The sequence below is a fragment of the Ursus maritimus genome, unplaced genomic scaffold, assembly GCF_017311325.1.
Source record: "Ursus maritimus isolate PB19 unplaced genomic scaffold, ASM1731132v1 scaffold_32, whole genome shotgun sequence".
NCBI classification, from domain to species: domain Eukaryota; kingdom Metazoa; phylum Chordata; class Mammalia; order Carnivora; family Ursidae; genus Ursus; species Ursus maritimus.
Window position 1 is genome coordinate 17,673,945 of NW_024425786.1, and position 20,115 is coordinate 17,694,059.

At 53.5% G+C, this 20,115-nt stretch overlaps 1 protein-coding gene across 1 annotated transcript in view; it reads right to left on the reverse strand.

Annotated features, from left to right (window-relative positions):
• The window catches only part of MYOM3 (myomesin 3), a 41,266-nt gene that overhangs the window by 4,547 nt on the left and 16,604 nt on the right, over window positions 1-20,115 (reverse strand). Inside the window, exons 14-29 of the mRNA XM_040618978.1 lie at window positions 18,119-18,302; window positions 16,316-16,490; window positions 14,755-14,876; window positions 14,176-14,363; window positions 13,793-13,919; window positions 12,607-12,785; window positions 9,810-9,924; window positions 8,710-8,866; window positions 7,943-8,052; window positions 6,415-6,459; window positions 5,818-5,954; window positions 3,965-4,109; window positions 3,761-3,820; window positions 3,270-3,337; window positions 2,076-2,186; window positions 312-399 (exon numbers count right to left, since the gene is read on the reverse strand). Of these exons, the coding sequence (XP_040474912.1) occupies window positions 312-399; window positions 2,076-2,186; window positions 3,270-3,337; window positions 3,761-3,820; window positions 3,965-4,109; window positions 5,818-5,954; window positions 6,415-6,459; window positions 7,943-8,052; window positions 8,710-8,866; window positions 9,810-9,924; window positions 12,607-12,785; window positions 13,793-13,919; window positions 14,176-14,363; window positions 14,755-14,876; window positions 16,316-16,490; window positions 18,119-18,302 (2,011 nt within the window). The remainder of the gene's footprint in view (window positions 1-311; window positions 400-2,075; window positions 2,187-3,269; window positions 3,338-3,760; window positions 3,821-3,964; window positions 4,110-5,817; window positions 5,955-6,414; window positions 6,460-7,942; window positions 8,053-8,709; window positions 8,867-9,809; window positions 9,925-12,606; window positions 12,786-13,792; window positions 13,920-14,175; window positions 14,364-14,754; window positions 14,877-16,315; window positions 16,491-18,118; window positions 18,303-20,115) is intronic.

Below are 20,115 nucleotides of genomic sequence, written 5' to 3' on the forward strand. Positions count from 1 at the left end.
TCTTGAGGCTGGGCCAACCAGCCTGATGAGGAGTCTGGGGCCCACTGGGAGGTGGAGGAGTGAACTCTGGCTTCAGATCTTGAAACCCAGGCTCACTGTGCTATATTGCAGAGAACATGGGTGTTGGTGTCACAGACCAGGCCCCTGTCACTGACCAGCTGTGCAGCCTTGGGCAGGTCACTTAGCCTCTCTGTTGCCCCCAAGTGATATGGGGATCCCATAAATTTTACCCCCCAGGTCATATCACATCTCTTGATTCTGTGTGGTCCCCTGGGTCCTCCTGGCCCATCTCTAATATCGCCAGCTCCTACCTTCGCCTGTGAGGTCCAGTATGGTGTCATCCTCCCCTCTATTGTCTGAAACCGTTGCTCTATAAATTCCCTTGTCCTCTTTGGACAGCTGGAAAGAAAAATGAGAGGTGACGGTGTGTGCATGGGTTCTGGAAGGAGTGCAAGTCAGCCTGGGCTCCAGGCCTGCCCCTAACTCTCTGTGTGATCTCAGGCAAAACTCATCTCCTCTCTGGGCCTCAGTTTACCCATCTGGAATGGGTGATTGCTAAGGCTCTTTCTAGCTCCAGAGCTCTTCGATTCCAAGTTCAGGGCTTGTCTGGGCCTAGGGGTGAGGGGAGACTGAGGGCAGAAGCAGACACCCCACATTTGGATTCACAGGCAGCTGCACCAAGCCGAGTGTGATGAGCCCTCCTTGCAGACTCACCTGACCTGCCCTCCTCCCTGGAGGTCCCCCCATGGAGGGACCTGGGGACCCCTCTGCACTTCTCCAGAGGAAATGTGTTATCTTTGGCTCAGGACAAGGGGCTCCTTTCTGGCACATGCTCGTCACCCCCAGATGAAGTCTGAACAACACTCAGCGAAGCAAGAGCTTGGGTTGTGCTTCTGAAGCATCCCCCTCAGGTCCTGGGATGTACTCTCTGCTTCCCTGTCCCCTCAAAGGGTCCCTCCCACCCTGACCATCTCTACATAGTGTGTTTTGAGGCAGAATTCAAGGCAGAGACAGCTCTTAACTGGGGATTGAAGGGCTGAACTCCAATAATCCTCCCTTCTGTACCCCCTTCTTTCCCCAGTGAAGGCTCCAAAGTCCCAGCCAAACCTGGGGGGAGAATGATTGGAGTGACTTCTGACCCCACTCTCTAGCCTTGTGTGTCTTGGTGTGGAAACCCTCTGAGCCTCCGTTTACTCATCTGTAAAATGGTGGCATAATCCTTGCCCCGGCTTTGTGCCATGGCTGCTGTGAGGATCAAGGGAGGTAACCCTTTAGAGCCAGAAAGTTCTGTGCCAGTTAGATGGATCGTTATAACAAGCCTCGGTAGCAATTAAGCACCTACTGGATGCTAAGCTCTGTGTGAGGAGCTTGCACTGTGGTGACAAAGGCCAAGTCCTGGCCAGGATTTGGGGAAAGACCCTGGAATCATTATTTCCTTCCCAGTCAGCAAACCTGCATTTGTTCCAGTCCTCCCGGGCACCCTGTGAGGCCAGCAGAAAAGCACTGAATGTTTGAGAACAAGCCTTGTGTTTCTATCGTCACCAGGCCACCCTCTTCTGGAGGCCAGGAGCAGGTCGTGGGCCGGAGAACGGAGCTCCAGCCCTGCTTTGCTCTGCCCGGCCCTGCGCCGCACAGTCAGCGCCTTCCTGTCCCGAATCCCAGACTGCTGGCTGAGGCGGGAACGAATCTTTGAGAGACAGCATCCCTTCTGACTCATTCATGTTACAGATGAAAACCGAGGTCCCAGAAGGACAGTGACTAGCCCCAGGCCCCACAGTGGCAGGGCCAGAAGTGGAGTCCAAAACAAAAGGAAAAACCAGTATTACTGTTTCCGTCTTTATATAAATTTTTGCTATTTCCCCCTCCATAGGCTTTTTTTTTGCATTAATTTTGATTAAAAGATACTGCATAAAATAGTCTCTTGATTACTGAGCTTTTAGTGCCCCCTTACATCTTGTGCTCAAAGTGAGTGCTTCACTTGCCTCACTCTGGTCCTGGCCCTGCTCCTGACTCCGTGCCCAGTGCTCCTGGTGCTGCCTGGGGGGTGTGAGACCCGAAGCTGGAGATGCACTTACCTCTTCGATGCACAGAGTTCCCACTCCAGTCTCTGGGTCGTACTGACCATCCGGGGTCTCTCTCTTCTGGAAGAACCACTGGAAGCAGGTTTCCTTCTTGGTGTTGGTTGCCTGAGGTGCAGAAGGAAGAGACTCCCTCACACTTTCTCTTTTTAAGTGAAAACTCATCAAATCTTTTTTATTTTTCCCCACACACCTGACTCTCCCCCACCCCCATACCCACCCTTAGCTAATTCCTTCCTAGGTCCCCGCTATTCCTTCCTCACACCCTCCGCTGGTTCCGCATTCTGGATTTTCACTAACGGTGTCCCTTCCGCCTTTTGATCTCTTCCTACTCCATTCTTCCTCGTCAGTGCCTCTGCGTCTTACGGATGCAAGTTAGGTATCCCCTCCTCCATGAGGCCTTCCTTGAAGCACCCCAGAGTGCCCCAATCATGATTAACCAACTTCTTGCACGTGTCTGGATCATAGCAGGAGGTGCGCTGTTTTCCAAGGATCCTGCCTCAGACCCCTGGGCCCCGAGATGCCAGAGGAGACCCCACTTCTTCATCTTTCTATGCCCAGCGCCACGCAGAGTATCTGGTCATAGTAGGTACTTGGAGTTCACCGAATGGATCTGATTCTGGGAGAGCCCTCTCCCCTGCCCTTCCTGCCCTTCCCCAGTCATCTAAAGAGGCTGCAGGGTGCTGAGCGGGCGCCCCAGCTTTGGAGTCAGACAGACTGGGTTAAAACCGAGCTCTCGACTCTACCTCTTACGTGTGGTCTTGAGCTATTTCTCTGCTTGTTTTCTGGTCCATGCCTATCTCACAGACGATTGTGAGGCCGATAAGCACTGAGCACAGGGTCTGGCAAGGCTACTAATTCACATCAGGGAATCCCCCTCAATATATAGACCCCTTACTTGCTGCTCCCAGATGCCCGGGCCCCACAGAACCCCTTCCCGGAACAGCCTGGAGATCTGGCTGAAAGCTGATGCGAACCACACTAATTAGTCTCCATGGGCTCTTTCGGGGTGGGGGGGTGGGATTTTGTTTTCCAGTTACACGTGGTCTCCCTGGGGCTACTTCTCCTCGGGGTCAGCCAAGCACAGGGATTCAGGAACGTGGGCAAGGACAGGCACCGGCTTGGGGACGCGCCACACGCTCCCCGCACTGGGCCCGGGGGGCAGGGCTGGAGGCAGGGGCGGGGATTTGCCTTGCACGTCAGCCGCACTTGGCAGTCCTCCGTGACCTTCCACTGCAAGGGCTCCTCGAAATAGGGACCTGCGAGCGCGAAACAAACACGCCCACCGTCAGAGAGCCAGGCTCCGCCAGGGCGCCACCTGGTGGCGAGAGGGGGCATCCAGCGCGGGGGGGTGGTCATGGGGGGGCAGCCATGGGGGGGGGCGCAGCTAGTGATCACAGGCCCCTCAGAGTCGGCCCCCACCAAGGTAGGGGCTGGGGCCAGGCAAGGGTGCATAGGGCACGAAATTTAAGGAGGTATCACTCTCAGGGTTGGATTGACTCTCAGGGGTGTCGCTCTGTTTTGTTCTTGGGCAGGGACAGAACTGGATGGCACTACAGTGGGTCTCCCTCTGGGACGCAGCGGGGTTGAGGGATCGAGTAGCCCACCCGTCCACCAGGTCCCCAGCAGGTCCCCAGAACTGACCATTGGTCTCTTTTGCACTTCACCCCAGCGGTTCTTACCCTGTTTTCTCTTCCAGTCTCTTCTCTTAGCTTCTGCTTTCCTCAGAAGTTTGTCAAAATCTGTGAACACAGAGGGAGGAACTGGCATGAACCGGGAGGAGCGCGGTCCAGAGAGGGACAGCGGGATGGACAGAAAGCCCCCGGAGCGGAGAGCTGGGAGCCGAGGTCTGGCTGGGGGCGGGGTGGGGGTTGGGCGAGGCTGACCATCATCCACCAGGGCCAGAGTGATCTGGTTTTTGGCTTTTCCATCCTGGAGCTGGGCAGTATACGACCCTTTGTCATCCTCCGTCAAGTTCTGGATGATCACTTCCACCAGGCCCTTCTCTCGGACAAAATTGATTTTGCGGTTCTGCGGAGAATAAACCCGGAGAATCTTTTTTGCCCTTTTCCTATCCCAGGGGATTTGTGCTGTGGGGCACAAATCAGGGCGTACTTGGACTTGGGGGGTGATAGGTGCGCAGTGAGAAGCCTTCCGAGAGGGGGCGGGGGTCCTGGAAACGCCCCTGGGGCCCAGCAGGCACAGGAAAGAGTCTTGGGTGCTTGAATTAATTGCAATTAATAATAAGCCCCCTACCCCTATGGTGACACACTTTCTACTTCTTTCTACAAATCCCCATAAAAGTATAAAGGACAATATACAAGGTGCCTGTGTACTTGCTAGCCAGAATGAACACTCATTTACATTTTGTCCTGTTCTAACAGTTTTTAAAAGTTTTATTTTCCACATTTAGGATTGTATTCCCTCTGGATTTATTTGTATGTATGATTTGAGGGAGCCATCTAGTTTTATTTTCTTTTTCTGTAGGGACAACCAATAGTCCCAGTGCGGTGCCCTGCAGAGCGCAGACTTGCTCATGTGTGACCTCTACCATGTGCCAAGGTCATGATTCATCTTTATGCAGAGTTTTTGCATCAGTTTTCTCATTTGCTTCTTCTGATTCTGGGACAACCAACTATCATTGTACAGATACAGAAACGGAGGCACAGAGAGGGGAAGAGAGCTGCCCAAGGGCACACAGCCCCCAGGAGGTGGGTATGAGTTTTCTGACCTCCAGCCCTGAGCTCTTTCTCCTCCATCAGAACCAGCCACTTTGTCATCCGGAGATGGAATGTGCAAATAACATGATGTCATGATTGAATCTCTCCTGAGATCGAAATTGCCATGTTCGTAAAAATGGTTGGTTATGGGGAACTCGTGGCTCAGTCTAATACAACGTACACACATGATTTTTTCCCCCAGAAAAGCAATGTAATACCACAACAGTAATATGAAGAAGAAATAAAAGCCGCACGTATTTCCGTAGTAGATGCTCAGAGATAATCTCACTCATGTTCCACTGATTTATAATGAACTGGTTTGAATTTAAGGGAAGTTAAGGAAAGCAAGAAAAACAAAAGCTATTTCATACGAGAAGAACAGGAAAATGAATGAAAGAGCATAAAGTGGCCGTAGACTAAGTCTCTATTTGGCGTGTATTAAAACTGCGTGGGCACACCTGGGTGGCTCAGTCAGTTGAGCATCTACCTCCGGCTCAGATCATGGTCCCAGGGTCCTGGGATCGAGCCCCACATCGGGCTTCCTGCTCAGTGGGGAGTCTGCTTCTCCCTCTCCCTCTGTCCCTTCCCACTGATGGTGCGCTCTCTCTCTCTCTCTCTCAAATGAATAAAAATGAAATCTTAAAAAAAACCCAAACTATGCAGAAATCCTCTGTACTTATATAACAGAGTTAGGGGCTAGGCTTGGATAATTATGAGCATGAATGTAGGCTTTTAATCTTAAGAATGTCTGGTAGGACATTCAAAAGTTGTTTGGGGCATGGGGATTCTTTATCTATGGGAGTGTCCCTTGCATTGGCGTGCAGCTAGCCCCGAGCCCCAGCCCCGGGTCACCACTGAAAGCCAGGGGTTTCCACCCTCACCCTATCCCCCGGACAACCAAAGCATGTGGCTGTTTCTGAAATGTCCACTAGGGGGTGGTGCTGAGCTGTGGAGAACCACCGGCCTGAGAGGCTGTCCAGGGCAGAGGTACCACTTAGCCACCCACCGCTCCCCCTTACCGGTGAGCTGAAGATCTCCTTCTGGTTGAAGATTAGATGCAGCTCAGCGGCCGGAGATAACTTTTCTACTTCCAGCCACAGCCGCACCTCTCCTTGTTCCAGGATGTCAACGTTCCAGCCCGAGATCAGCTTGATCGCTGGGAGGCAGAGGACGCCGAGGGGGTGGGGAAGGGGTGGGCGGGACTACCTCTCCCCTTCTCCCCTCCTCACTCTCACTCCTGACCAGCCCCACCTTGAGCACAGCCTGGGCATTTAACGGGCAAAGTGCTGGAAACGTCTGAAGGCCGTGCCATTCACTCATGTTGCACTGATTTAAGATGAGCTGGTTTGAATTTAAGGGAAGTTAAGTAAAGCGAGAAGATCAAGAGCTATTTTGTACGAGAAGAACAGGGAAGTAGAGGTTTAGATGATCCAAAATCCAAACTACGAAAAAGCCAATGGTAATGATTCTAAGGAGATGGAACCGTCTGCTCTGTCTTCCTTTGTAGCCCCCTCCCCCCCTCCCCCCCTGACTCTCCGGTCCTCTGGCCCTTGGCTAGGTTCTGGCTCTCGGCCCCATTCAGCTCTGCTCCGCACACCCCAGTGGGCCCAGCTTACTTGGGTTTCTGATCTCATGGCTCAACTTCTTCAGCTTGTCCAACTCTGGGACAGGCAGGAACAAGGGAAAAAAAACAAAACCAAAGAGAATGAAACGCCCGGGCAGTGGGGTCCACGGGAGCCACCCCAAGAGATTCCCCCTTCAACCCGGAGTCACTTGCTACACAGGGGGTGATGGTGAGCACTGTGGGCCTCGGCCCTGGGGCACTGAGGGAGATGGGAGGGCTGCTGCGGGCCACCCTGAGATCAAGTGGCGCCTCCTCCGAGAAGTGCCCACCAAGTGCCAGGCTCCGCGTTACCGCACTCGTCTTCACACAGCGCTGTGGGGCGAGCATTACTGTCCACTCCGACCACTCCAGGCTCACTGGTTCCTGAGCCCCAGCCTTCCCCCACTGTAATATGCTGTCCCATCTTGGAGGGTCTGGCCCCCCTCCTGAGCACTTTGTCTACAAGTCGCTAGGGCGGCTCGGTGGAGTGCTGTCCGTTTGCTTACTGCTTCTGTGTGTTAGGTCTGTAGATTTGTCTCTTCTGCTAAGTGGAGCTCTGGACCTGCATGAGTGTCTAGCACACAGTAGGTGCTCAATAAGTACGTGTGGATGGAAGAATTAGCAGGGGTAGAGCCCGTACTTCATTTTTCCCTTGTAAGCCCCAGCATCCTTAGCATGATGAGTCTGGACTCATGGCAAGTAAAAACAAAATAAAACAAAACCCAAACATATCCTGTTTGTGGATGGCTTTAGTGTGTCTAGAATTGTATGTGTGTAACACTGGTTCCGTTGGGGCAGCCAGGGATGATAATCTCCCCTTACAGATGAGCAAACTGACGTCCAGAGAGGTGACATGACTTGCTCAACATCAAACAGCCAGAAGACTATGGAACTGGACTTGGGACCTGAGTCTGTCTGGCTTCTGCTTCTTCACAAAATCAGAGGGTCTCCCGTGCAATCAGCAGGGAAGGCAATGGGCTGTCCCTCCATTACTCTGGAGACAGCAGAGCGAGAGTCTTGCCAGTCATCAGCACTGGCTCCAGTTCTGCTTAAATCGTCGAATGTGGATGCCCCTTGAGTCGCAGCATCTACTCTCTGGTTTGCCACAGTCCCCACTGCTCCCTATTGCCACCCTTATTCCTCAGACCAGCTGCCTTTTGCAATTTATCCTCACACGCACTGTTGAATTTCTGGGGCTACAGAAGATGGTGAAAGAATTCTGGCACCTTTGCTTTAATCAAAGGTAGAGAAAGGAAAGAGAGACAAGAAGGATGTGAACTCCACCAAGCAGGGATTTTTGACTGTTGTGCCCACTGACGGAATCCCTGGTGCCTAGGCCACCATCTGGCTTACGGTAGGTGCTCGATGAATCCTGATTAATTGCCTGGCTGATTGAATGGGTGGGTGAGGGCTTACTTCTTTGGAAATTGCTGCTTTATTAATTTTTGTTGCTTGTTGCCAGCCTCTGGGGACATTTGTGTTTGGGACTCTCGATCTGGGCCTGTCTGTCTGGGGAGGTGGCAGTAGGGCGGGGACATTACCTTCCTCTGTCAGCGTGTGACTGGCCGAGATGTCTTCATCAGCGTCCGCGACCACCACGGAGTAGGTGCCCACGTCCTCAAGGCCAGGCTCTTTCAGAATGACCTTGGACCTGGCAGACAGAGGAGAGCAGAGACTCAGTGAGGCGCCTTGTGCACTGGAGGCCTGGGAGCTGGAGGCCCTGCACCCCAGCTGCAGCCCCGGCCACGCAAGGCAGCAGGGGTGGTTGTCCCCGCCGTGGGAAGCCCAACCCAGGGCAGCTCTGGCCTCGCCCCTTCAGTGGCCCCGTTAGCCGGGCTCTCTTCCTACTGGCCGCACTGCCTAGTCTCTCCCTGCAGGGCTCCAGTCATTGTCTGGATGGGGCTGAAGCCAGAGCTGCTAGGGGTGGGGGAGTGAGACGTGGGACATTTGCCATCTAGTCCTAACTCCTCTTTTTACAGATGAGGATGCTGAGCCCAGAAATCTTTCAAGAGCAAGTCACCGTGTGTAAGTGCCTGGGCTAGAGACCAAGGGCTTCGCGTCTCCTTGGAAGCACAGGTGCGAAGGCACACGCCGCCATTCCTTGCAGAAGAACCGCTAATGAAAGTTGTCCTCTCTGCCCTTAAATGCACTGTTCCCTCATTGCTCCCAAGGTGGCAGGCAGCATCCCTGGTGAGGCCCGTTATCTGTGAGTCCCGCCAGGTGGTCTCACCCATGAGCTTCCACCGACTCACCCGCCAACATTTGGGACCTGGGGACCGATTACGCTGCCCCCTTTCCCCTCACTTACTTGTTAGCTGTCTCCTCGATCTTGACCCTCTGGGGGTCTGGCGGGCCCTTGTAGTCCTTGGACCACTGAAACTCTGCCGAGTCAGGGGCCTCGGGGGCTTCGAAAGCCAAGTAGATAAAGCCCTCTTCGTCCACACCAACCTTGATCTCTCGGGCATCTGAGGGCAGGATCCAAGGGCGGGGGACATGGGACATTTAGAAGTAATAAACCAGGTCATACACCTCCCTGCTAAACCTTCCCATGGCTTCCCATTGCACTTGAATAAAATAATAACCCCCTGTCTCCTTTCCGTGGCCTACAAGGCCTTGTGATCAGCGCCTTCTCACTCAAATGTCACACCTCCTCGGGGAGGCCCTCCCTGACGGCTCTGGCTAAAGCAAGCCCCACCCCATCATTTCCTTTATAGCACTTACTACCTTCTTAAATCATCACCTTCACGTCATCATTTCCTCGTTTCCTGTCCATCCCGCCCCTCCCCCATGCTCGAGCAGGGGCCTTGCTTTCTCGTCACTGCTGTGTCCCCAGTGCAATGTGGGTGCCACCAAAGATGTGTTGAATGAATGAATAAAAGAATGGAAAGAGAACGTGCTTTACAGTTTGCAGAGCCGAGTGATTCCGTCGTGGACTAGCTGTGCGACCAGATCACTGAACTTCGGAGCTATGACAAAATCAGTTCTAAAGTGGGGGCAATGATCCCTCCCGCAGGGGCTTGTGGGGAGGATCCAGCTCAGCACCTGGCGTGTGTGGTGGGAAGGGACCTCAAGAGTTGGGACTGCAAGACAGACAGCCTCATGGGGTATCCGGAATGCCGTTGGGTGTTATTTTAAACGTCCACGAAGAGTTGTGTGAATATGAATGTGGCATATGAGAGAAGGGAAGACCCCATCAAATTGAAAGAAATGTTCATAACTTGGGGTCCCACAGAAAGAAAGGAGAGTGGGGTGTGGTGGAGAAACAGGCAAGAAGGAAAGGCAGAGCTGGACGACGTGTGGGGGGGCAGCGGAAGGGGGTCCCTTCCTGCTACATAGCCACGTGCTTCTCCCGACCCTCCTCTGACCGCCACCTGTCCTCGGTGGCATAGCTCTGTCCGCCCCTCCTACCTGGCTTGTCTTCCAGGAGTATGGGGTCGGTGGGCATGGACGGTTGTCCCGGACCTGCCGAATTCACGGCCTGAACCTGGAACACATAACTCTTCCCCGGCTGCAAGTCAGAGATCTGGGGGAGATGGAGGGGTGGGCAGGAGTGAGCACTGAGGACAGCGAAGCCTGGCCTTCCCTACAGCCCCGGCCGTGGGGTGCAGGGAGCCACTCCCGTGTGGAACTCAGCAGGGTGTAGGCTGCCCCGGGGTGGGGGGCAGGCCAGGAGCGCACTGCTCTCCCGAGTCCCAGTTTGTGGGGGGTCCCTGCACGGGGATTACCTCCCACGCCCGTGGCTCCTAGAATTCTGCCCGCTCAACTCATCACCTGCCTCTCAGCAAGAAAACCCTGTCCCTTCCTGTGCCCCATCTCTTCTCCATCCATCACCCCAGAGAGAAGCCTGGGACCATCTCTGACATCTTTTTCTGGAGCCCTGCACATCTAATCACTGAGTTCACATTTTATTTCCCTAACATTTCTCGAATGTGGCTTCTCCTCTCCGTGTCCCAGCCATGGCCCTGATCGAGGCTTCATTTCTCCTCACCTGGATTAGTCCAACGGTTTCCTAAATGGTGTCCCTGACTCTAGGCTCTTCTTCCCAGTCTACCTTTCCTTCTGCCAATTTTTCCAAGATCCGGTCTGATTGTGTTTAAATCTTTCCGTGGCTTTCAGGGTAAAGTTCAGATTTTGAGGTTTAGTTCCTAAAGTCTTCCCAATCTGGTCTTAGCCTTCTGCGCTCTTACCCCTCTGGGGGCCGCCTTCACCGCATGACTCCCTCCACGTGCCCACGTTCACCTCATCTGTTTCCCTTTTCACGGCTCCATGCCTTTGTCCTTGCTGAGCCCTCTGCCTGGAATGCCCTCCCTCTTTCTTGGTCTAGCCAACGCCACCTCGTCCTTGGTGCTCCTGCCCGCTCAGTTCGGGCAGATCCAAGGATTCCAAGAAGGGTCTCTTACCTTCCTCCTGGGAACTCCCAGAATGCCTTTGGACCCCCTTCAATGGTACAGTACACAGTCTGGTAATTGCCTGCTGCCCAAAGACCAAGACTTATTTGGCTCTTTATGTCTAGGACCTGGTGCCAGACCTGGCACTAAGCTGGTGTCAAGAGGCGTTTAGTAAATGAGTAAATGCCAGCCAACTATCCACAACGCAGAAATGGTGCCAAGTCACCGAGGCCCGCTCAGCCCTGGCCTGGGCCGACCTACGTGGGGAGGCAGAGGGACCGTCCACCTCGAGGGGCTCTCTCAGGCAAGCTGTCCTTCGCTGGCTGACTCTGCTGCAGGGAGCCTGGCCCCGTGGGGCAGAAACTTCAGAGTCTCAGAGCATTCCCCTGGCCAAGGCTTGTCCTCCCTGCTTCTGTTTTAGGTGGTCTTACTGTTATTTTTTCAAAATGAACGTTTTTTTTTCCCCAAGTATAAAAGACATACACATTTGTTGGGAAAATATTAAAGCAATAGAGAAGAATATAAAAGGAAGGGTTACAGCCCCCCTGGCAGTCCCCCCCGCCCCGGGCCCGAGATGGCCAGAAATAACAGTTTTGTAACAATCTGTTTGGACTTTGACATGCATAGAAACCACGAGAAACGTGACGTGCACCACGTTTGTCAGCATCTTGCTCCTTCCACATTGTTTTGGGCGTCTTGAACTTGCCTTCTTATCTCTGGGTGCTAACTGATGGGCTGCTCACGTGTGGTCTTGCAAACTGCTCACCCTTCCACCCGCTGGTGAAAGACACCTCAGCAAAGTGAGCTGGAGAAGACATTCCCCCTTTCCCTAGAGCTCCAGAAAACAAAATCTAATCCACATCACAGAACTGTCCTCACTCCTGGTCCTCAAACACGGGAGGGCCGTGAGCACGACTGGCCGCAGAGCTGGGTTCTGGGTGTGTGGAAGGGGCCCCCGGGGACCCGGAGGTCTGGGATTCTGCCTGATGGTCTAAGGTAGTGATTTGTGTCTGCTAAGAGTGCTGCAATGGACATTTTGTTTTCCAGCACGGACGATTTCTGTGAGTTGGTGGAAGTTAAAACGACCACCGCAGGTGAATAAAACCAATGATTCTGCTAAATTTCTTATTTATCCTAAGAGTTTAGAGTTTGTTTCTCATTTAAATTAAGAAATATCTACCTGCATAGATGTTTTATTAATGTATGGTATATATATGTAGGATGTTATCTAACCTGTAAATAGCCTACTTTGTATTCTGATTTTTTTCTTAGCCTCATATGAGGGATATATTTTCATGTCGATACATATATGTAGGTCCAGCCCATTGTCCTTAAACTACCATAGTCTTTATACCACCTGGCACAAGATTCCACTTGAAGGATACACTGATTTATTTAAGAAAACCCCCTACAGACGGACATTTAAATTGTTTCCAACTTTTGCCTTGATAAACAATGATGCAGTGAGCATCTTTGCACGCTTGCTTAACCATTTCCCCACAATCCAATCCCAGAAGCAGAATTCTGTGCTCAAGGGAGATGGCTGTCCAATGCTGACACACCTGACTGATGATAAGTGAGGGTTTAGGGAGGAGTCTGCCCAGCTTGGAGCGGGTTAAGACAACCAGCCAGCCAGCCCGACTGTCAGCTTACTGTGTGACCCTGTGTATGCCCCTTCCCCTCTCTGGTCCTCTGCTGACATTAAGTGAGGGCAGCGATCTCTGAGGGTCATTCCGGCTCTGATGTTCAGTAGTCCGGCCACATCCAGTGGCAGGGAAGGCTCAGGGTAGGTCAGGGTTGTAGGGTCAGGGACTCACCCTCAGGTGGGTGCCAGAGATGAGGTCTGGGGTGACTGGCTTCCACTGTTCAGAGCCTTCCTCTTGGACACTGATGCGGTAGCCTGTGACCGGCCCAGCTCCAGTGTATAGTGGGGGCTCCCACTTCAGCATCAGGGAGGTGGCCCGCACCTCAAATGCCTGCACATCGTACGGGGGGCCTATGGGAGGTGGGGGAGAGGAGGAGTTGGCCGGCCAGAGAAGTGGGCAGCGAGCCGGGTGGTCAGTCATCAACCCTTGTCAGTCTGTCAGTTACAACCCGGCCTGGAAGCATCTGCTCTGGGCACAGTGGGGGCCTGGCAGGCCTTGGCTTCATCACAAAGCTTGGTCTTGGCCTGGGCCTGAAATAGGGTTAACGCTTCAAAATGTGCTCAGCATCCCTTTTTCCGGAAGCATCCGTGATCTTCCCCTTCCCTATCCCAGACAGCAGCAACCCTTCTAAGTCTTTGCTGTTTCAGTGATTAGTGTAGGAGCTAAGGAGTGACCAGCGTCACCTTCTCGGGCTATGGGGACTCTGGGCAAGTTATTCGGCCCCTATGTTCCTGTCTCCTCATCTGCAAAGTAGGGATAATAACAGTTCTTATAATCCAGTGCTGTTATGAGCATTAACGGCATAACTTGCGGAATCTGTTTGTACATGGTAAGTACCCAATAAGTATCAGTTGTTTGTAATTATTGTCTCAAGCATCACACATACTAATTATCTGCCATTGGCTTGAAAACACCAGCACTGAGCTGAACAGAATGATGGAAGGCTGTGATCCTTCCTTCCCAGGGAGGAGGTGAGGGCTCATTTGGGGGAAAGCTAACAGAGCTGTGGGAGTGGTGTGCAGGGCGCTGGTCACCCTAGCAGTGCGCCCTTGGGGTTTGACATTGGTTTGTGGCCAGAGTCAGAGCTCAGATGGGGTGTGAGCTAGGGGATAATTTATGCTGAGGTTACAGAGCCGGTTGATGGCCAAGGTCAGGGTCCTCTAAGGCAGGGTTAAGACTGTCTGTGTCAGAGATCACAGGGTCTCTTGGTGGAAAGGGCCAGTGGTCTGAGGTCTGGGACCAACAGAGCAAGCTTGGATGCACAGAAAGTTCGGTGGTGCTCATCTCACTGGTTGGGTTTGGGGAGGGAGGCGGGCCGGGGGCAGGTGCTGGACTTCAGCGTCTTCAGACCTCTCACCTGGTTGGGGCATTGTCCACTCCTTGCACTCAAACAGGCTGCTGGGCGCTGACAGCTCGCCGACACCTGCCCAGTTTGCTGCCCGGGCACGGAACTCATAGAAGTGGCCTTCACGGAGGTTACTGACCTTGAAGAGCAGAGACAGATGGTGAAAGCCAAGGCTGGGGCCGAAGAGGAAAGAGGTACGGAGGGGAGAGGTCAGCGCAGGAAGTCCAGGGGGCCTTAAACGAGATCCGTCAAGCGACTCTGCACTTGAAACTTAGGCAAATTATCGAGTCCAGGGAACCTGAGGCTTCTCTCAGCTTTAGGACCTCCAGTAGAGACCTCTGGTCTCCACCTGCCTAGGCCAGGACACCAGGCCAGTGGCCCCATTGCAGTCTTACCTTGCAGACCCGGGTGGGGATGGGCTGCTGGTTGACTGGGTGCCAGTCCAGCTCCTCTGAGTCGTGTTGGTCCAGGAAGTAGCCCAGAATCTTGCCGCCTCCGCGACGCTTGGGGGGTTTCCACCCGATGACCATATCATTCTTTCCACAGTTCAGGAGCACAAAGTCGTATGGGGCAGATGGCGTGGCTGTAGGGGGGAAGGTGAGGACTGCTGCTTCCTAGGGGTGGCCAGATTGGGCAGGGGGGCCCAAGGGAACCAATAAGCCCCCCAACCCCAGTCGCTGCCCACCCTGCTCTGGAGGTACTCACTTAGCCAGCAGCATTTGCTGGTAACCCTGACTTTGCTACCTGCAGGGCACCTGGGCCTCAGAGCTGGTCAGACATTGCCCTGTGGCCTCAGGCCATTGTCATTTCCTCCCCAAAGGAAAGGGGGGAGGTCAGGATCAGCTCAGAGGACTTGCACTCCCTTGGCTTCTGGGATTGGACCCCCCAAGATGTGGTCTTTAAGTCCCTGCTCTCTGCCCAGCCCAGGGCTGCCCCCAAGAGATGTGCAGGCTGCACCTGCCCTTTGGACTCACCCAGAGCCTGCTTGACCCTGATGGGTTCTGTGGCGGGTGAGCTCTCGCCTACCCCAGCCTCGCTGACTGATCTGACACAAAACTCGTACTCCTTCCCTGTCCTTAGCCCGGGAACTGTGAACCTGGAAGAGAAACGTGCAAGCTTTCAGGGAGGGCCAAACAGCTTGCAGACATCCCTGAACTTTCTAGAACAACCTTGTGGGATAAGTGGCCACCTGCTGTAGGATTTGAGGGTTTGGGGCTAGTTCTTACTTAAAGATATTGCCCTTGCTCCCAAAGGGATGCCTGCAAGGGTGACGTTATTTGAAAGGCTGGAGGAAGGTGATCAAAAGGCACAACTTTCAGTTCTACGATAAATCAGTGCTCGGGAGGTAATACACAGCGCGGCGACCATAGTTAGCGCCACTGCGTGATACACAAGAAAGCTGTTCAGAGAGTAGACCCTAAAAGTCCTCCTCACAAGGGGAAATCATCTCTTTCTTTTTCTTTTTTTTTTTAAAGATTTTATTTACTAATTTGAGAGTGAGCAAGAGAGAGAGAGAGTACAAGCGGGGGTGGTTAGCTTCTTTCCAGCCATGACACATGTCACCGACGGAACGCATGTGGCAAGTTCTCTGGACATTCCAAGGGATTGTGCCCCCCCCCCTGTGTGATGCGTGTCCCAGACGTGCCACTCCCTTCCGATGACTCTCCCACAAACCCCGCCTCCCCCAGGGAAGCACATTGAATACAAGCTGGGGGAGATACGTTATTCTAGGGACAACCTCATCAAATCTATCAGAATTTGTAAAAAATCTGATGATTCTCCAACTTGGGAACTTTCGCAATAACAAGTTATGAGTGACCCCTCACAGCTGACCATGAGACACCAACAACTTGTGGGGTACAAGGTCCTGTCCCTTTTTCTGGGTCAGAGGATCAAGGGGCTCAGGGCCAAGGGGCTCAGGGCCCAGCCAGCCGTCTGATGGAAAGGAGGGGAGGGACGTCACCACCCAAGACCCTGGCCCCACAGAGCCTCAAAACTGACAGAAGTCACGAGCCCAGGAGGCTCGCGGTTCACTGTGCCTGCAAGGACCAGGGCCTTGTGAGTGAGGAGGGAGCCTCAGCGGGCAGGAGAGTCTGGTCCTACCCGCCGAGCTGACAGCGGAGGCTCTGGGGCTCCCCCAGGCTCAGGGAGGGCGAGTGTCAGTGCAGGAGCACCACGCGAGTGAGGGGTGCATGGGGCACCTGAACCCAGGCCTCCGTGGCCACCTCCTGCCTCTCTCCATCTCCAAGCACCTCTGCAGACAGCATGCCCTCAGCCAGTGCGCACTGAGGACAAGGGCATCCGGGTCAAGTCCCAATATCTCCACCACTAGCTAAGGGAGTTTGGGCAAGTTACCTCAGTGCTCTATGCCTCTGTTTTTCATCTGTATGGTGATAATAAAGATAACAGTTCTAAACTGAGAGGATTGCAGTTAGAACTAACTGACCTAATACAGGAGAAGAGCTCGGAATGGTGCCCAGGGCACATTGCCAAACGGCAGGCTCCAGGATCCTTAGGGCCTGTCCTTGCAGGGGCTTGTGGCCCTGGATGGGTTTGTTGTTAACCGTTTGCCACTCGGATGACCCTGCCTCCCGGGAGTAGATGTAATAACCCAGGAGTTCCGGAGCGTCTTTCACGGGCTCCCAGGTCAGGCACACAGAGGTCTGGGTGTCTCGGAACGCTTGAACTTGAGCTGGCGGAGGGAGAGTAGCTGAAAAACAGAAGTGTGGGCCGTGTGAGGGTGCTGAACAGCCTGGCCTAACAGACTGGGGAGGGGAGCGGTGGGAGGAGAGGCTGGGAGGAGCCCCCGCGGCAATCCAGGGTGGCAGGGGAGTGGCAGACGTGTCCTGGGGCTTCGGGGTGTCCCCTTCCCGGGCCCTATTAGTCTCAAGTCCTCTCCCCTCTCTCCTCCAAACATCTCTGCTTCCTCATGAAAGCCTCCATCCAGTCATCCTTAGAATCCGTCCCTTTCCCCTCCCCCTCCCCCGCCACTCTCTTTGGCTTTTTTTTTTTTTTTTGGTGTTTTCCCATTTTTGTATAAGAATTTTACTTTTCTCGGGGTGACTGGGTGGCTCAGTTGTTAAGCGTCTGCCTTCAGCTCAGGTCATGATCCCAGGGTCCTGGGATGGAGCCCTGCATCGGGCTCCCTGCTCGGCAGGAAGCCTGCTTCTCCCACTCCCACTCCCCCTGCTTGTGTTCCCTCTCTCGCTGTCTCTCTCTGTCAAATAAATAAATAAAATCTTTAAAAAAAACAAAAAGAATTTTACTTTTCTCATACAAGTAAATGCATTTTCTTCCCCCCTTCCTCTCTCCTCTTTCTTTCTCTCTCTCTCTTTTTTTTTACTGAATTGTACTAGAACTTTGCCCTAAACCTTCCTTGTGGTTCAGAGACTGCCCACATCCAATCATAAACCTCTCACTGGCCAGACCCCGAATGTAAATGTTAACTGGGCCAGAATTAAAGGAAAACATCGCTTGTCCACCAACCCATTCATATTCGCTGTGTTGTGTGTGTATATGTGTGTGTGTGTATGCACACAAATATATACAGATATATGTGTGCATATATACATATTATATAACATATGCATACATAGATAATACATATTGAATGTGTATATATGCACACATATATCTGTGTTCATATATATATATTTCCTAAATTATTGGAATGGAGCAGATCTAGGACTTCGCTCTGCCCCCCAGATGGGCCCTGCAGCACACCAGGCTCCTCTGAGATCCGTAGTCCTGTAGCTGGGCTCCTTAAAGGGCCAGTCATTGGTGACACCTGCAGGGAATCTGATCTGATCTTATCAAAACTCAAAGAACCCCAGAACCTGAAGGGCTCAGAAGAGGGAGGGGCCCCGGGAGATGGGGACCAGGACGGAGCTGGACCTGGGAGGCTCAGGGGGGAGCCATAACCAGGCCTTCAGAACAACACGTTTGGCAGCTGAGAACACCCAGGTTTGCAGGTAGGAAATGACTCGCCCAGGTGTCCTGCCTGGTGAGCCAGAGATGGGGTGGGCCAGCTTTCGAACTGAGGGACCCCTGGCTCACACTCAGCGCCTGCATTGGACTGGCTAGATTCTGCGACCTGTGAATTGTTGATATGGAGAAAAATTCCCGCACGCTCACGAGCTCCCTACCCGGAGAGATGCGACTCCTGTGGTTCCGAAACTTGACAGGCCTGAGATCATGTTGCTTTTCAGCTTCATGGGGGGAAGAAGGGGCTGGGGATGGGGAAATGAGCATGGCTCTGTCCCCGCAGCAATGGGGCCCCGGCCCTGGATGCTGACAGCCTGGCCTGGCCTGCCCCCCTCTCCTGCGTCACACCGGTACCTGGCTTCCCCCTCAAGGCGATGGGCTCGCTGGGCTCCGAGGGATCACTCATGCCATACTGGTTTATCGCTCGCACTTTGAAGACATACGACTTCCCTTTCTCCAAATCCAGAAGGGCGAATCTTGGGGATTTCACAGGAGTTTCTGAGCTGATGGCCTCCCAGGTGCCACTACCTATGACGGACTGTGACAAAGGAGAGAAATACGCGTTGGTGCGGCAGTTGCTGGGGCCGGGGCACTTCCACACATGCTCTCATTAACTTCTAACCCCCGGCCCGGGCTGCCCCGGAACGCTGAGCTCTAGACCCACCTGGGCCTCCACATCTCTGCCTGGATGCCTTCTGAGCATCTCACATTCGCCGTGTCCGGACCCCCACTCTGCATCTTCCCCCAAACCCACCCACCTTTGGTTGATGGGACCTATCCTTCCAGTGGCTCAGGCCAAAAGCCTTGAAACCATCCCGGACCCCTTCCCTCTGTCCTTCACATCCCACACAGGCTCTGTCAATGAATCCAGTTGGCTCCACCTCCAGAATTTATCCAGAACCCAACCCTGGCTTACCCCCAGTGCCCCTGCTACAGCCTCGATCTAAGCCACCATCGTCTTTTACCTGAGCAATATCACTCTTTTCTCCAAATGATGGTCGGAAGGATCCCTTCACAGCACAAGTCAGATCACAGATGTGCCCACAACCACATCTCCCTCAGAGCCACAGCTTCTCGGTGGCCTGACCCCTGCTACCTGTCTGGCCACATCCACTTCCCCCTTCGTCCTGTGCCTCCCTGCTGTTCCCTGATGGCACCAGGCCCAACTCCTGCCTCTGGACCTTTGCACTTGCTCGTTCCTTTGCCTGGGATGTTCTTCCCTGCAGAAATCTCTGGTGGGCTCCCCATTTCCTTTAGGCTGTTATACAAAACTCACCTTCTCGGGAGGACTCCCAGCCCCCCATCTAAAATGTCAGCCACCCCTTCCCCCACACTTCAAACCCCTTCCCTGCTTTTAGTCTTTCTCCTTAGTGCCTACCACTAGTTAATGGGCTAAGTATTTTCCTGATTTATCTTCTCTACTTCGGTCCCCGTGCCCCTGACTCGAAGCTCAGCTCCATCACGCAGGGATTTGTCTGTGTTATCCACCGCCACGTCCCCAGGGCCGGGAATAGCACTGGCACGTGGGGGGTGCTCGGTCCACGTGTGGGGGACCAATAAATGAGAAAATGAATGAATTCCCACAATAACCCCCGAAGGTGAGTATTAATTTCCCGACCGATGAGAAAACTTGTGTTCAGGGAGTTTGGGTCACGTGGCTGAAAGTCACGCATCTGGTAACTGGTGTATCTGGTATTTAAGCTCAGGTGTGGGCGCCCCCAGACCTGCTTGCTCTCCACGGCATAAGGGACCCAAAAGGCGGCCATACATCCTGCATCTTTGGGCACATAACGGGTGAAGAGCTGAGGGTGATGCGGGTGAGCGAGGCAGCCAGAGGCCTCTCTGCTGAGTCTGGGTATGCCGGGGAAGACTGGGGGACCTCGCCGACCCAGCCCTCCCTGTGCTTTCCCTTCCCAAGGCCCACCCGCCTGTCAGGAGTCCAGAACCCAGCCAGGCCAAAAAATCGCAGTAAAAACCAGCGAACACTGCTGAGCACCTGCTGTGTGCCAGGGACTAGTCTAAGTCCTTCAGGGCTTGAATTCATTCTCATATTGACTCTATGAGCTGCGTAGGGTTATCTCTATTTTACGGAAGAAGAAACTGAGGCACAGAGAAACTCGATAACTTGCCCAAGGTCGCACAGCTAGTAGGTAACAGAAACAAGATTTGAACCCAGGCGGTCTGACGCCAACATTTGAACCAGGACATGCTGCACCCTCACAAAACAAACCCTCAGCGATCTATGACTTTCCCACGTGGGAGACATGGCATCATCTGCGAATGTGCAAAGAGAGGCCTGTTTGAACAACCGGAGGCAGAGGCTCCTCCCTGGAATTTTCGCTAACCCTGAA